Genomic DNA, 18070 nt, shown 5'->3' with positions numbered 1-18070 from the left:
AAAAAAAAAAGTTCAGTAAAAAAGCTAAGAAGCCAACTAGGGGAGGGTTGTGAAAATATCTGCCTGTTGTCCTTGGATAACACCTGTTACAGGTAAATAACTGTGCTTTATTCTAGGACAAGCAGGCAGCTAGGGACTCCCTAGCTGAAGTATAGGGTTGGTGGGTAGTTAGCATTTAAAAATAAAATAAATTTTGTAGAATTGCTTGGCTGAACTAACCATCTCGCCTGGAATATTTCTCCCAACAGTAGTGAGATGTGAAGGTATGAACTGAGGATCAGGTAGCTGCTTTACAGATGTCCTAATTGGTAATGGATCATAAATGAGCTATTTAGGTTGTCCTTGCTCTAACTTTATGTGCTGTGACATGACCATCCAGAGTTAGCTCATCCCAAGCATAGCAAAAGGATATGCATTCCGTTAGCCAGGTAGAGATGGTTCTCTTTGTGACAGGAGTAACCAAGTCTGTTAGGATCAAAACACAGGAACAGTTGAGTGGAAGTTCTGCGAGGCTTTGTGAGATCCAAGAAGTAAGCCAGAGCATGTTTACAATCCAAGATATGCAGAGCTGCATCACCAGGATGAGAATGTAGTTTCGGGAAGAAAACGGGTAAAACAATGAACTGGTTGTAGTGAAATTCCAAGACTACCTTGGGAGGAATTTTGGATGGGTGCGAAGCACTACTTTGTCATAGTAGAAGAATGTTAGAGGTTCAGAAACTAGAGCTTGAAGCTCACTGACTCGGCATGATGACCAAAAATTGAGCCCTAGAAGTGATGCAGCTGAGATCAAGCCTTAAAACTATGAAGTATGCACAGATCAAGCATGCTATTCCAATGGAAGTCTAGTCCAGAAAACAAATATGAATGTGTAGACTACATATATCACAGCATCGCACATCTCAGTGAAAGTAGACTTTAAATGAGCAACTAGCACTACCATGTCCTTAAAATTATAAGCTTTGACATACTTTTTCTAAAGTGAGGTATGCCTGGAGAGGAAAGAAGGATGCAGTCTGTTGAACAATTTGAAATGGTGTACATAGAAGCAGAGAGCAGGACAGCATTTGGCATATACAGTATACAGCTATTTATGGTCCAGCTCACCTGCACCATATATAAGATCTATTTTTTATATAGATTGAGGATCAAGAGGAAGGGCAAATCACAGATCTACCTATCCAATAGATTCAATAACATTCATCAGTCCCACCAGAATCCTAAGAAAATGTAACATTAACATTCAGATAGACTGTTGGCCTGATGCTATCCATAAAAGGGCTGAAAACCCTTGTATAGTAGTTATAGCTTCATCAGCTGCCAGTGAAGATATAAACATCTGAATATAAGCCTGTTTGTTCAGTGGCGTAGCAAGGGTGAGAAGCGCCCAGGGCGGTGGTGCCCCCCCTCCTTCCCCAATCCCGCCTGCCATGCGCGCTCCCCTTCCCTTCCTCCATACCTCTAGATAAAGTTGTTGCTTGTAGTGTTCGACAATGTGCTCCCCACGACCCCATCACGATCTCCCTCTGACGTCACTGCCTACACGTGGCACCTGAAGTGACATCAGCAGGAGAGCTGAAAGGGTCGTGAAGCGCACGTTGTTGACCGCTGTTAACAACTTCAACTAGCTACATGGGGGAAGGGAAGGGGGATGAGCACATGGAAGGGAGAAATGGGAAGAGATGGGAGGAGGGGTGTCGGCACCCCCTCCAACATGGCACCCAGGGTGTACTGCACCCCCTTACTATGCCATTGTGTCTGTTCTCAACTTGCAACCAGAGCTTTTTAGATAATTGTTATGGCAGATTTTGATTGTACAGCTAATTCTTAATATGCTTTTGCTATTTTTCCTCAAAAGTGAAGACAGCAATTAAAATTTCTTAGAACAAAACACCCCCCAAACCCATAACAACTAGATTTAATGATAATATTGTGACTGATATTTAACTGCTGGAAAGAGAAGTTGAAGGAATCGACTTTATTTGGCAATTTCTCCAGTGTTTTTATAGTTTTATTAGACTGCATACCTTTTCTTGCTCAGAGGTTGCTGCTTCAAGCTCTCTTGTTTTCTCCTGGATGTTTATTGAGTATTCTCCCATCTGAGTTCTCAACTCTGCTACAAGTTCCTTTTGTTCTTTGAGAGCCTCTTGAGAGATCCTCAGTTCTTCCTGAGCTTTAACAAACTGAAAAATGTTTTAAAAAGAAGAAGCACTCATATTAAGTTTGTCAATGAAATGAATATTGATTGAACATATTTAGTATGATTTTTCTCTATTTGTGGCTAGACTCTGGAATACCAAAGAAAAAAAATATATATTAAGATTAAAAAAATAAAAGGAGAGTAAGAAATAGCACACTACCACTGTACTCTCAGGTCTACTGGTGTTATAGGTGAAATTAGGTTTTTACCTGCTAATTTTCTTTCTTTTAGCCTCTCCAGACCGGTATAGCTATAAATCTTACAGATGGGTATATATGACATCATGACGAGCAGGTGGAGACTGAGACAAAACTTTGCCGAATACTCAAGCAGAACTAAGAACTACAAACAGAAAAACAGGACTCTGAACAGGAGCAACAACTAATAAAACATGAATGCTGTTGGAAAATGCAAAGGAGCAAATGCAAATCTCAAAGGTCCCCACAGTTTGCCAACTACGCCAGCCGAGCCACAGCAGCTGTTCTTTGATCTCCCCGGTCCTAGAAAAATACTAGAACCCGAAGAAAACGCAAAATCTTCATAAAAGAACATGACAACAGACAGGGTGGGGTGCTGTACCGGTCTGGAGAGGCTAAAAGTAAGAAAATTAGCAGGTAAGAACCTAATTTCACCTTCTTTAGCAACTCTCCAGACTGGTATAGCTGTAAATCTTACAGATAGCAGTATCCATCATGTGTGGGACCGCTGAAGGGCCGATGTCAGAACACGCTCACCAAATACCGCGTCCCGACGCACCTGAACATCCACACGATAGTGCCTAACAAAAGAATGCAAGGAAGACCAAACCGCAGCCTTACAAATATCTACTGGAGGCACCAGTGAAGACGCAGCCCAAGAAGCTGCATGACCCCAAGTGGCATGAGACTTGAGAAAGTCCAAACAGGTTTCTTTTGAAGAAGGTATGCGGAAGCTATAGTCTCCTTGATCTAGCTTGCAATGGTCACCTTGGAAATGCCATCCCCTTTATGAGGACCTGTTAGAAGGACAAAAAGATGATCCGATTTCCTGATCTCCTGGGTCCTCTGCACATAAGAGTGAAGGACCTGACCAACATCCAACTTGCGCAACTGTTTCTGCTCTGAAGATCCCTCCTGATTACCCACCGGGAGGACCACTACCTGATTGACATGAAAAGGAGAAACTACCTTTGGCAGAAAGGAAGGAACAGGCCACAACATGACCTGCTCCCTCGAAAATGCCAGGAAGGGAGAACTACAAGTGAAACCCTGCAGCTCAGAAACACACCTAGCAGAAGTAATAACCACCAAGGCGATCGCTTTAAGGGTAAGGTCCTTCAACAAGCAGGCACCCAAAGGCTCAAAAGGTGGGTGCACCAGCATGGACAAGACCAGATTAAGATCCCAAGATAGACCAGACTGTTGCACAGGAGGCTTGAGCAATTTGGCCACCTGCAAGAAGTGAACAACATCAGGAATGGCAGTCAGACGCTGAGCTCGTAACAACCCACGAAAGGCTGACAAGGCTACAAGCTGAATCCGGAGAGAAGATCAAGCTAGGCACCTGTCCAGGGCATCCTACAAGATCTCTAAGAAGTGAGGCAGGGAAGCGCGAAAAGAGACCACTCCACGCACAGTACGCCAGTCCTCAAATACATGCCAAACCCGCACATAAGTCCGAGAAGTAGACAGTCTCTGGGACCCCAACAGGGGGTAGATTACCTTATCTGAATACCCCCTTCTTACCTAGGCGCTCCCTTTCAAGAACCAAGCCGTAAGAGAAAAAGGACCCAGATCGAACAATGGAATGGGACCCTAAGTCAGAATGTTGGTCGAGAGATAGAGGATCCACCACCAGATGCCGCACCAGGTCCGCATACCATGGATGCCTGGGCCAAACTGGGGCCACCAGAATCACAAGGCCCGGATGACTAACAATGCGTAGAAGAACTCTGTCCAATAATGGCCATGCAAGAACATGTACAACAGACCCTCCGTTGGCCATGGTTGAACCAGAGCATCGAGACCCTTGGCCTGACCATCTCTATGACTGAAGAAGCGGGGTGTTTTTGCATTGACACTCATGGTCATCAGGTCCATGAGGGGATGACCCCCAAGCGTGTACTATCAACTGAAAGGCCACATGGCTTAGACACCACTCTCCGGGATCCAGCACGTGATGACTGAGAAAGTCCGCTTGAACATTCTCTACTCCTGCTATCTGGGAGGCCGAGATATCCAGAAGATGAGACTCTGCCAAGACCATGAGAGAGCCACCTCCTGCGTCAAATAAGTGCTCTTGGTGCCCCTGACGACTGACATAGGCCACCGCCGTGGAATTGTCCTAAAGAACCCGGACTGACTTGCCCATCAAGAAGGATTGGAAGGCTAACAGCACCAGACGGAGGGCTCTGGTCTCCAGAACATTGATCAATGAGAGGATCCTGGAGGTCTCCCAAAGGGTCCAGGTCCTCATCAAGGTCAACACACTCCTCAAACCACAAATCTTCATCCCAGGTCACCCACGGATGCTTAGACGAGGAAGGAGGATGAGGGGGCACTAAAGGAGTAGAGGGAGCATGGAGGGAACAAACCCCCCCTTCGAGCCAACTGCAGAACCCCCAGCCACCTGAAAATAAGCTCTGCACAAAGCAAAAAAATAAAATCAGGGGGAAAACCCCCTGGCGGTCCCATGGGACTCCCTGCCACAACAGGGAACCCAGCAGAAACCAGCCCCTGTTTTTCCAAGACAGGGGGAAGGTCACCTGAGGAAGTAGAGAAAATGTAGGGTCTTGCCACCAAAAATGGTGAAGTTCCTCTGAAAATAACCCCTCCAAGGCCTGTAGTGGCTGGGAAGCCTGAAATGTCCCAGCCGCTAAAGCAGGCAAGCCAGCATCAGCTGTTAGGCAATCCCCAGCCGCTTTTGCAGTAAGGGAATCCTTTTTACCCTTACTGTTGGCGGATGAGGAAATCCCTCCATGGGCAGAGGGAAAGCCTCTTATTGTCAGCTGCTGACTCACAAGGCACCTTCAGTGGGGAGCCCTGGCCACCGGTACCCACTGCCGACGAGGCTTCTTCGGGCTGAACAGCATCTACATAGGCTGGTTGCGAGTGCCTCGCGTCTGGAGCAAACTGAGCACTTTTTCCCTTGTAAAGTGCTCATTGCTCCATACGTGACCTAAGAAAAAATGCCGGTTAGTTCAAAAATACAGTAAAATACACTAAATTTAAAGGGAAAGCAACCCTTCAGACCAGCACTGCCTTAGGATATATATGGTAAAATTATGTCTTACCTGTTAATTTTCTTTCCCTTAGAAGCAGCAGATGAATCCAGAGACCAATGGGATAGCTCACATCTACCAGCAGGTGGAGATAGAGAAACTGATTAACAGGTGTATTTATTGGCTGGCACTCCTCCTGTCTCATCAGTATAGCTCCATGCCCAAGCACATTTGACCATCAATAGGTATAGCATGTAAAAAACTTCTTTCCCAGAATACTTCGGAAACAGCACCGATACAGAATACAACCATTAACAACAACCAATTACTAAAAGTCGCACACGCAGAAACCGACCACCAAATATCAGAAAGGGTGGGGCTCTGGATTCATCTGCTGCGTCTAAGGGAAAGAAAATTAACAGGTAAGACATAATTTTACCTTCCCTAGCAACAGCAGCAGATGAATCCAGAGACCAATGGGATGTAGCAAAGCAATCCTAAACCTGGGTGGGAAGCAAATACCTCCTCCGCAACAATCGAAGCACCAAAAAGCCCATATTGTATGTGCTCGCACATCCATGCAGAAACGCGGAGAGAAGGCACTCTCGGAAGACTAGTAAGCCGCGAGACAAATATCCTCCAAGGAAATCACCTCTGGGCTGAGCCCAAGAAGCAGCCATTGTTCCAGCGGAATGTTCATGAAGTTCCAACGCCACCTGCTCCCCTGCCAGCAGGCAAGCATAAAGAATGTCCTTCTGGACCCATTGAGCGAGGTAGGCATCGGACGCCGCCATACGCCTGAGGCGTCCCTTGAAGAATACAAAAAGGAGATATAAACAACTAACAGTTGTTAGACACCGAGCTCGCGGAGAACGCTACATACGTCTCAAAAAATGCAGTGAATAAAAGCACTGCTCCCACTATCTCCTCCCAGAACAAAAGAAGGAAGAGCGAGCATGACGTAAAAGAAAGGATGACACCTCCCTAGAAAGAAAAAGTGGTACCATCTGTACTGATACCCCATAAGATGGAAATAAGAAATAGGCATCCCCGTTGAACAAGGCCTGCAACATCGCAACTGCCGAGCTGAAGCCATGGCCACAAGGAATCCCATGGTGAACGGCCCAGCTCTTTAGAGTCCCAAAGGACTAGGCTAAAATGAAGCCATCGGTAAGCGTAGAAGAAGAACGTGAAGATTGTACTCCAAACCGGGCTTTCTAAGAGGCGCACGAATATACCGCACTTTGTTCAGGAACTGAACTACAGGAAACTGAGAAGTCAGCGAAGAGCCATATACCTAGTCCCTGTAACAAGCCAAGAATAACACAAGAAGCTGAAGGGAAGTGAACGCTAAGTCCCCAGCAATACACTAGTGCCCAAAAAGGAAATTTGGAGTGGTTCAAACTTGAAGAAGCGCCCAATAACGGAAAACCCTCCAACCGGAAGCAGAAGACACAGGAGATGCCCATAGCCTCTGGATAAGAGAAGAAACAACCATCTTCACATAACCCGTACACGTCAGCCAAGAGTGACCAAAAAACTAGGTTGAAATACTAAAGTAGTACAAATATCCACGTGGATCGGATCCTAGGCGGGTAAGGCCGGAGAAGCCATGAAACTTCCGAGTCCAGCTGTCGAAAGACTCATCAGATCCGCATAGGAAGGAAGGCGCCATCAATCTAGGGATTCTACACATACTGTGCCCGGAAGGCGAGCTCGAGATGGCCTATCCAAGTCATCATCAGCCAGCGGAAAACACTGAAAATGAGAAGGCAGCGGCGAGAAAGGAGCTATGCAGGAACCCCTTCTAACTCCCACTCCCTGGGCCCGCCGAAGCAGCTAGGAAAAGTAGAATTGAGAGACAGGGTCATGAGGTCCAGGTCAAAGAGATCTCGCTTCCCTAAAAGGAGCTAGAATGCCTGAGCCACAAATCCCAATATTCAGGATGCAGAATATTATACTAGTACTAACCTGCACACTTCCAAGAGTGTACACAGCGCTGTACACAGAAACATCCAAGAAATGGGCCAGGTTCAGTTTCCGCGGAGAGATAGTCCTGATTCAAAAAAGGATCTGCCAACAGAGGACGAAGGTAAGAGTCCACCCAATGAAGCAGAACAACTTCCCCTGCTAACCGAGTACAACACCTACTGCCCAAGCTGTAGAGAAAAATTTCCATCCGAATACTGGCTAAAAGGAACCTTAGCAGTATTCCAGGAGAATAATCAGAAGCTCCAGAAAGGTAGCCTGACCCTGCTCAAGAGTAGAAGAATGAACAAGTACGGAGTCGCCTCCTGAAGCCCAGACTCCAGGAGCTGAGGAAGGAAGTCATCGAGTCTCCCCAACCCGACAGCCCGGAAAGGGTAGAGGACAAGAGCAAGTCCAGCAAAGACCGAGGCAAGTCTCTAAGAGCGACATCGCCCTGAGCCATCATATCTCCCAGAGCGAAGCAGGAGGAGCATCCTAAATAAATGGATCTCAGAGATACTGGGAACAACTGAAATTAAAGCAACAGCTTTAGTAGCAGAAGGGGGTAGCAAGCCGAAGTTCCCAGTGAGTTAGCAAAAAAGAAACCTAGAAACTGTCTAGAATCCCATACTCTTAGACCAGACAAGAGACGAATAAATCCACTCTGAGACCGAGACACAACGTCCCCGTCTCCGGAAAGAAGCCCCTGGCCCTCCTATATGAACCAAAAATAACATCCCGAAGTACCTCGAAAGAGTACCTAAGAAAAAAAGCGCTGCAAATTTGAAAAAGTACAAACAAGGAATTGCGGAAAAGAAACCAACCTTTTCATGTCAGTCAAATGGCCTGACTGGAATTTGTTCTAACCAAGCAGGCAGTCAAGAAGAATCAGATGAGTCGCCTGGCCGCGCCAAAACGGTCCACCGCTTACTGCTTCTAAAACGCTTGTGAATCCAAGGGTAGGTGAACTGGCATGTACCAGGACCTAAAGTGCCGGTCCAAGGGAGGCAGGCAAACCTAGGGCCGACTTCTAGTCCCTAGAGAAACTGTAGATCCCCTCTCAGGTTGCCAGCAGAAAAGTGTAACCCGAGAACTAATGCCGCAGCATGGGATCTAGCCTGCCCAATGCTCCCGTCTTGGCCACCCTACATTCAGTGGTATTCCAAGAACAACAAGAACCGTCTTTAGGACCAGTAACATTTCCAAGAAAAACACCAAACAGAGACACTCCATGAACAAACTGAAAATCTGAGGAATATGCAAAGGTGCAAACATCCTGGAAAAAACATACACCACTCCCTGATCTGATAGCAAAGCGACGACTCCCTCATGTGAAAGCCTGACGAGGCCATGGGAGAAGACAAGATCCCCTCAGAATGAAACACAAGAGGACAGAAAACAGCAGTACGATCACTGCAGGAACTGGAAGAAGAATTCCAGGTGAGTAATACCATGTCCTTGGGAACCTTAGTCAGGACTTAACCCCTGACCTTTGGAAGATACATGCCGTGCTTTCAAGCGCTGAGCTATGTGGGAGACTGGCCTGAAAACCGGATTAACTCCATGCTACGGGAGCGAAAAAGACGTATGGGCCATAAAGGGAAGACGAACGAGATGCAATCAAAATATTTATCTACTGCCCTTAGGAAAACCACAGCAAATCAACAGGAATCAGGCAAACGCGTTGTGACTTGCCCATATGACAGGTCCCTGACCCTGGGAGAGCCGAAAGACCTGACAGAGGGTATGCAGTTCAAGGTGGCCCAGGGAAGACAAACGATGGGCCTAGGAACACAGAAAAAAATAGGTATGCCCGAAGGAAATCGGAAATAGCCCCTATGTCCCAAAGACTGCTACAAAAGTCAGGAAGCAGTTCAATAGCGCCACCAGACACCGTCAGTGCAGCCCCAAAGGTATCAAAAGTAAGAAAATCGCTGAACATACATAGTGTCACCCATGGGAGACCTCGAGCGAGATGCAGAGATTCCCAAAAGTGAAAAACCTGGGACCTCTCCTGCGACTGACCCAATTATGGTGAGACACGGCTTCTAACAACCCCGTACGGAGGGAAGCCGACACTGGGGGGAGAAGAATAGCGCCAAACTGCATGCAAATGGGGCTGCAAAAATAAAAATCCCATAAGAGATCACCGAAGCACAGCCATTCAATCAACTTGGGAGATTCCCCCACCTTGGGCTCCAATATGAACCCAGGATAAACTGTAAGCTTCTGCCATCGCACTCGACCTGAAAGGCCGAGAAGCAACGGCTGAGCCAATAGAAGCCGGATATCAGAGAAAATACTGAATGCCGCGGCATCCTCCCCCCCATAACAGGAGCGCTAGTCTTTTACTCAGAAAAGACTGCGGCTCTTAGCCGGAGACTCAAACACCGCCGTGGCAAGCGGCTTAAGCCACGTTGTGACGTGCTCCTCCGAGCCAGCGAAAACACCAATGCTGGTATCGCCGGCCTCATGGAACTGGGAGGTAACAACAGGGAGACCGAGAAAGGTGCAGAGAGAAAGAAAACCGCCGAAACATACCAGAAGAACGCCCCATCGCGTCTGCCAGCGTCGGAGCACTCTTGCGATCCAACAGCCCACGGAAGAGGCACGGGCTCTCTACTCTATATTACCCCGACCTCAGCCGCGGCCCCTGCCAAATGACGGGCCGCCTCAGCGTATCACGATGCAAATGCGAGGATACCCCCCCGCCCACACAGGAAACTCCCAAGCGTCTCCCGTGCGCGGAAAGGCAGCAGCTCCTCCAACCGAGCCCAAACTACAACACGGGGGCTCAGTCCACTCACCTATGCCACAACAAGAAAATACGCTGCCAAAAATGAACCGTTCATCAAGTTTAGCGGCTGAGAAAAGAGCAAACAACCGGCTAACCACGCGACTGTTCCCCGAAGCACCAAATACCACCAACAACCAACAAAATATAACTTGCAATTGCAAAGTAACAAAAGGCATACTCACAACCCAGCTTACAAGGCTGTAAGACTCCGGTAGGAACAGGGTGAGTACTACTAAGAGTACCCAATCGTGGATAGCAACTGCAGTCTCTATTTTTTTTTTTTTAGGGAAAGAAGAAAACTAGAGACCCAGATAAACCCTCTATCAGAGGAGGGAGGGTGAGGCAGGGACAAGGGGGGGCCCAAGTGTCACCTCTAAAGCCGGCACCGCTCAGCCGGACACCCCTTTCTCACTGAAGAGAAAAATCTCAACAGGAGAAATGGAATTTCCAGCCATCATCAGAATCCAGGAGCAACTGGAATAGCGACTTTCCCCTGCTGGGAGATAGAGCATACTGATGAGATAGGAGGAGTGCCAGCCAATAAATACACCTGTTAATCAGTTTCTCTATCTCCACCTGCTGGTAGATGTGAGCTATCCCATTGGTCTCTGGATTCATCTGCTGCTGTTGCTAGGGAAATATATATTTTTTTTTACAGAACAGGCTCCATTAACTCTCAAAGCCGTATGCCTTACTTGAATGTGGAGCAAGGCTTACTATCGAGGCACCTCTAAACAAAAAATGTTGGGGAGGTGGAAGAAGGGGGGGGGGGGGAGAGAGGGACCCAGCACGAGACCTACCGGGTTTGACAACCCCTGAGGTCAGACAGACCTCCAAACAGGGCCCAACCAAGCTCAATCCGGCCCAAAAAGGGGACAAGGAGTCCTAAATAAATTCCAACAGCCCTACCAAAGGAGATGGGGACAACTCACTCACACCTGCTGGAGACTGAGAGAAGACTGATGGAATAAGGGAGAGTCACCTATTATATACTATTCCAAAGTTTTGTCTCAGTCTCCATCTGCTGGTCATGATGAGATATATACCCATCTGTAAGATTTACAGTAATACCGGTCTGGAGAGTTGCTAAAGAATAAAAGTTTAGGTAAACTTTGATATCCACTCAAGGTAAAAAGTTAACTGCTCATGCCAACCACAGTATGAAGTGCTTTTTTATCTTCATGGATATGAGATTTAGTGAAAAATGCTGCAATGCATCCTAATGACATCACATTAGGATAAAAGTTGAAGCACTAGCCTGTGACAAACTTATTTATATACCACGATACACTGTTAAGTTTAATGCAGTTTACAGGGTTATTCAAAGGGTGGACATAACCAGCATATGTTACAAGTTGGGGACATTAAGTGAAGTACAGGGGTCAGAAACTGAGTATAGATGGCAGAGAAAGGAATGAAGAGGATCATTGCCCTACAAGGAATTTATTGTATAGATGGGTTTTCAAGCAATGTCTGAAGGGCATGTATGAGGAGGAGGTTAAGATAATGGGGCTAAAATGAGTAGCCTGATAGGATAGAAGTTTAGTTACATATGTTTTTCATGGCTTCCTTGCAGAGAATAAAAAGAGAAAATAGATTTGTTTTGTAGGGAGTGCGGGGGGGGGGGGGGGGGAGGTAGAAAATTTGAATGCTTCCATCATGCAGTTTGGTAGAAGACCGTGTAGGGCTTTGTATACGAAGCAGCCAAACTTGAACAGTGGACATGCTCTCTAGAAGTTCAGCAAAAAGACTGAGGAGGCGTTTGAGGAGCTGCTGATGGAAGGTTGTGCTCTTCCATTGTAGCCTAGAAAGAGCAGCTGGTTTTGAGGAACATCACAGTTGATTCGTTGTAAGTGTAAAATTGCAACTAAAACAACCTAATGATTTTCATGATCTGTGAGATTTTGAGAAGTGGCGGCGGCGAGAAGGGCAAACAGAATGCTAGGAATGATTAAGAAGGGGATCATGAACAGATCGGAGAAGGTTATCATTCCACTGTACCGGGCCATGGTACGCCCTCACCTGGAATACTGCATCCAGCCCTGCTCACCGTACATGAAGGACACAGTACTACTCGAAAGGGTCCAGAGAAGAGTGACTAAAATGATTAAGGCGCTGGAGGAGTTGCTGTACAGTGAGAGAAGAGAAACTGGGCCTCTTCTCCCTTGAAAAGAGGAGATAGAGGGGACATGATTGAAACATTCAAGATAATGAAGGGAATACTTAGTAGATAAAGACAGGTTGTTCACCCTCTCCAAGGTAGAGAGAATGAGAGGGCACTCTCTAAAGTTAAAAGGGGATAGATTCCGCAAGGAAGTTCTTCTTCACCCAGAGAGTGGTAGAAAACTGGAATGCTCTTCCGGAGGCTGTTATAGGGGAAAACACCCTCCAGTGTTTCAAGACAAAGTTAGATAAGTTGCTGCTGAACCAGAACGTATGCAGGTAAGGCTAGTCTCAATTAGGGCACTGGTCTTTGACCTAAGGGTGTGAGCGGACTTGCTGGGCATGATGGACCATTGGTCTGACCCAGCAGCGGCAATTCTTATGTTCTTACTAGTCAACCTATCTTGATGATTGATGTGCATAACCGAGACTCTGAAGCCTGCTAGAGGTCTCATTGTCACTGAAAAAGCTGAAGCTTTAGAAGATAATTCAAACGCATTATAGCAGAGGTCATCAAGTACCTTCTAGGTAGAGAAGAGTATGAAAAAAGTACAAGGAGTTTTACATGGCAGCAGATGTAAAAACTGTAGATAAGAAATTCACCAGCCTGGAATTTTTGTATAGGCGACATGTCTATAGTACGCCTTTCGTGCCCTGGTGGCACTGAGGCAGAGACCCTTGATGGAGGAAAAAAAGTAAATAATAAATACATAACTCCACCACTAGTAAAGAGAAAGTCCAGTGTCCTAGGAGCCACTGTGATAGTGAAAGGGGTTTCCCAAACTTTATGGAGGGTCTCCTTGAGAATACCGTTTACAGACAGGTGAAGAAGATCTTTAGGATGCTCATCATAAACTAAGGTCGCTAAGTATTCAGCAGTATTCAGAATTAGCTTCTGGCTTTACTGGCAATTCTCTGTCTGACAATTTTAGTGAAAAAGAGTCTTTCAGCACTTTTATAGAGATTTCTGAAAAGATTTTGAGGAAAAATCTCTGAAGGGATATCATAAGGGAGTCCAGCATGCTGCTACTGAGCGAACACCCCACCCTGACATCATTCCCAAGCTGCGCGCTTCTCCCGGCACCACAATGGAGCCTCAGCTCATGACGGAAGTCAGCATGCTGCTACTGCGCGCACACTCTGCCAAAAAGGTAGACTCATTCGAGGGGAGGAGGAGGTTGTCAATTACATTCGCTCCATAAGACGCACAGACATTTTTCACCCACTCTTTTTTTTGGGGGGGAAGTACATCTTATGGAGCGATAATTACGGTATTTGCTTTCTTTTCAGTAATATGAAAAATGTAACAGCAACTAACATTTTAAGAAAACTAAGAATTCTATGACAATATTATGATAGCTTAGGTAACCACTGGAAGGAGGTGTGGTAGGCTACTTTTCAGTTATTATAACTCGTATTTGGTAACTTCTTCAGCATTTTACATAGTTTTATTAGACTACATACCTTTTCTTGTTTAGAGATTGCTGCTTGGAATTCTCTGGATTTCTCCTCTATGCTTAATGAGTATTTTTCAACTTGAGCCCTCAACTCTGCCACAAGTTCTTTTTCCTCTTTGAGATTCTCTTGAGTCATCCTCAGTTCTTCTTGAGCTTTAACAGACTGAAAAAATATGAGTGCAAACTTACCATCAAAAATGTCTACTCCTCAACTTTTAACTACTGTATTTGGCTCGTCATGTAAGTCAAACCAAACAAGAGATGACCTTCAAGACTAAGTGAAATTTAATAAATTTCCCACTAATGGGGAACACAGTATATAATAGTATACCAACTGTTTTCAACGTTTTAGTAGGCAACCTCAAGAATACATGCAAACAGAGTATGCTTAGCAGCTTTGCATGTGGAAGTCATGTGGCCTAAGAGCCTCAACATCTATAAAGCTGCAACCTGCTGGCTCTGTTAAACTTGATGAGTGATGCCGACTATGGCATCGACCTTGGCAGGTTGAAGGAAACATTGAGCCATGAGCAATGTCTAACATGGTTCTTATGAACCCCAATCTTTGCACTGTGGTGAGATGAGAGTTTGGGTAATTGATAACACCTGAATGATTCTCTATATCGACTTCTGAGACCCTTTTTGATGTGCAATTGAACAGTCAGTTGTTCAGGTAGGGGAATGCATGCACTCCTAGTCTGTGCAGTGACAAGGAACTTTGTAAAAACTCTGGGAGTTACTACTTTTAATGCGAGTCAGTTCAGAAAAACCTCATGTCCATTGTACTCCCTAGGGTCTTTTAGCTGGGCGGTCTGCCCAGGTAATTTAGATGACCGTCCGGCTATCATCTGCTGTGAATTCTGCTGCTGCCACCGGTGCTGCTCAACACCAAAAAAAAAAAAACGGCTTGGAGATTTCACGCCTTAGCCCATTGCGAACTTATGCTCCGGGGCTCTAACGTGTGCATGCTGGCTTCCCTTCTCTTCCCTCCGAAACCAGAAGTTATGTCCAGGGGAGGGGAGGGGAAGAGAAGAGAAGGGAAGCCAGCACACACGTTAGAGCCCCGAAGCATGCGTTTGCTATGGGCTAAGGCGTGACACAGGTCAGTGAAGCTTACAATTTGCTCTACTTGCTGCCGGGTCCTGCCTACTTTCTGTTTCCGCGAAGGCAGGACCGGCAGTATTTCCCCAATAGGTCGATCGTGACCTTGGGCCAATCAGCCTTCCTCTCACCCGGCAGCAGAATTGATGTCGGGGAGAGGAATGCTGGTCGGCCCGAAGCAGGGAGAGCTTGGGGTGCTGGCAGCTTTGGGGTCTGTTATCGATGGCGGCGGCTTGGGGGCCTGTTCCCCGATGGCAGTGGCAGTGGCTTGGGGGAGGGCAGGGAGAAAGAAAGAGGGCAGGCAGGGAGACAGAAGGAAAGAAGAGAAACAGAAAAAAAGAAAGGGGGCATGAAGAGAGAAAGAAAGAAAGGGAGACAGGGAGAAAGAAAGGGCAGGGAGAGAAGAAGAAAAAGTTGGGGGAGGGAATGAGGTCTGGAGGAGAGGAAGCATACAGGCCGAAAGAAGGAAAAAAAGATTGGATGCACAGTCAGAAGAAGAAAGTGCAACCAGAGACTCATGAAATCACCTGACAACAAGGTAGGAAAAATGATTTTATTTTAAATTTACTGATCAAAATGTGTCTGAATTTATATCTGCAGTCTATTTTACACTATGGTCCCTTTTTACTAAACCGCAATAGAGGTTTTTAGCGCAGGGAGCCTATGAGCGTCAAGAGCAGCGCTGGGCTTTAAGCGCAGCTCCCTGCGCTAAAAACTGCTATCGTGGTTTAGTAAAAAGGGAGGGGGTATATTTGTCTATTTTTGTATGGTTGTTACTGAGGTGACAATGCATAGACCTCTTTGAAAAAACCCTGGAATAGGAATGATAATTAATGTTTTCTATGCGTACAGTGTGCTTTGTGTTTTTTAAAAATTTTTTATTGTTGGTAGATCATTTTGACTTGGTCATTTTAAAAGTAGCTCGCAAGCCCAAAAAGTGTGGGCACCCCTGCTCTAGAACATCGCTTCTTAGTTTTATGAAGTGGTGCAATGAGAGGCCAGCACTTTACATCTTATCTCCTCATGTACAGCACGATTCTTTATTCTAAGCAGCTCTGGCACTAACAATACTACGGGTGCCTTATGCTACTTTCACTACCATCTGCAGTCAGGTTTGGCATTTTATCGTGATTTTGTTTTTTTATTTAGTTTTTCACCAGTATTTTCATTTATTTATTAAAGCAGCCTTTTTTAACAGCCCGATGCCCCTCCCTTATCAGTATGCATCCAATCCACTGCCGACACTTTTTTGGCGCTTCTTTCAACGGATCAAATATCATAGCCCCACTGTCATGTGTTCACATTTATTCTGCGTACGAGTTTATCTCATCAGTGCAGAGACCTTTTCGGTAAGTCCATTTTACTCTCCTTTTTTTACTTTCTTGAGTGCTGTGGTTTTATTCTTTGGTTTTAATAGAAGCTCATTTGAACAATAATTTAGATCTTTCTCAGGTTTCACTTTTCATCTACCCGGTTGACTTGTCTTTGAGCTACTATCAGCTTATGTTTTCAAGATACACTGTATTATCAGCTGTTCATTTCCCATATGTTTACTTTTGCCCTGTTTAGGTCTATATAGTATAGGCATACTGTTTGTAACCAGCCATCATTTTAAGTGTGTATATGCCCTATTTTAGGGGGGTAAGTTCTTTTAGCAAGTTATTTCATTAATTCTGAGTTTGGTGTTACAATATATTGTTCTTGGTTTTTAGTTTACACATTATTTATTCTTTTCTATGACATGTTCGCATCGCAATTTTACTCAAAAGTTTAAATAGGTATCCATATTTCCATTCAAGTTTCATCACGGTGGGTTTTGGCTCCAGTATTTGTCACTTCCTTCCACCAGGTCTGGCTATCTGTTACCGTCTTATATTTTAAAGACTCATTTATTATAATTAGCGGTGATCCACATGTCTCTTCATAATGGACATGTCCGATTTTAGCATTTGGATCTTAATACTATGGGTGTGGTCTTTTCTGATTTCCCTTCTGTAGTCTGCTTTTCGTCTGAAGTCTTGAGTTTAGAATTACATTTTATGACATATTTTTGTGGTTATAATTGTATGACATGTCTAAATCGGTCAAGTTATCCATTCTTTTTTGTCCCCTCATATAGTGGCAGACCGCCCCGGGTGCCAGCTCTAGGGGGGTACACAGCCGGCTGGATCCAGAACCTTCTGAGCTGCTCTAAATGGCACCTGCCGTACTTATTCCGAAGCAGAGTCGGCAGCCGCACTGAAGTGCAGGAAGGTCCCGCGATGACTGCATTTGCCACCTCTGCCTCCAGAAGACGTAAGTGACGTCGGAAGGGATGGACCGGCAGCTGCAGTCCATTGCGGAACCTTGCCGCAACTCCCTGTGTCTGCCGGCCCACCCCCTCCAACGTCCCTTACATCTTCCAGAGGCAGAGGCAACAGAAGCAGTCATCATGGGACCTTGCTGGTTTGGAGGGAGAGAGGAGCATAGAAGGGTGATGGAGGGAAAAAAAGGTCAGGGTGGTATGGAAGGGTGGTGAAGGGAGAGAAAGAGGGCAGATGATGATGGAATTGGTGTGCAGGGAAAGGAGAGAGAGACATAAGGGGGAAGGATACTGGATGGAATTGGGTTGGAGGGAAAGAAAGGGGGCAGATGCTGAAGGAAGTGGGGGGAAGGGAGAGGAGCATGTGAAATGCCAGACTATGGGGGTGTGGGAGAGGGAAGGGAAGAAGAGGAGAGATGCCAGACCATTGGAGGAGGGAAGGGAAGAAGATGGATGCCAGAATAATAGGGGTGAAGGGAGAGATAGAAGTGGAATACAAGGAGAGAAGATGCCATATACAAGGGGAAGAGAAAGGGTAGACAGTGGATGAAAGGAAGAGAGTGACAAGAGTATGAGGAAAGCAGAAACCAGAGAAGACAATGTAGAAAAAAGTTCTATTTATTTATTTTTTTGCTTTAGGGGAGATGCATTGCTGTTTCTGTGGTGTTGCATTGTATGCAGAGTCCAGCTTCTTGGTTCAATTTAAGCTTTGTCTACGTTTTTCTATTTTATCCCCCCCTTTTACAAAACTGTAGAGCATTTTTTTAGCACCAGCCATGGTGGTAATTGCTCAGAATTCTATGAGAGTCTGAGCTGTTACCACTATGGCTAAAAACCACATTACAGTTTTGTAAAAGGGAGAGGGGTTAGTTTGTGATTACAT

At 45.7% G+C, this 18070-nt stretch overlaps 1 protein-coding gene across 1 annotated transcript in view; it reads right to left on the bottom strand.

Moving 5' to 3' along the window:
• The window catches only part of CENPE (centromere protein E), a 539120-nt gene that overhangs the window by 191909 nt on the left and 329141 nt on the right, over nucleotides 1-18070 (bottom strand). Inside the window, exons 34-35 of the mRNA XM_033956806.1 lie at nucleotides 13792-13947; nucleotides 2028-2183 (exon numbers count right to left, since the gene is read on the bottom strand). Of these exons, the coding sequence (XP_033812697.1) occupies nucleotides 2028-2183; nucleotides 13792-13947 (312 nt within the window). The remainder of the gene's footprint in view (nucleotides 1-2027; nucleotides 2184-13791; nucleotides 13948-18070) is intronic.

Source organism: Geotrypetes seraphini, chromosome 1 (assembly GCF_902459505.1).
Source record: "Geotrypetes seraphini chromosome 1, aGeoSer1.1, whole genome shotgun sequence".
In the NCBI taxonomy this organism is placed as follows: Eukaryota; Metazoa; Chordata; class Amphibia; order Gymnophiona; family Dermophiidae; genus Geotrypetes; species Geotrypetes seraphini.
This window is presented reverse-complemented; position numbering and strand designations above follow the sequence as displayed.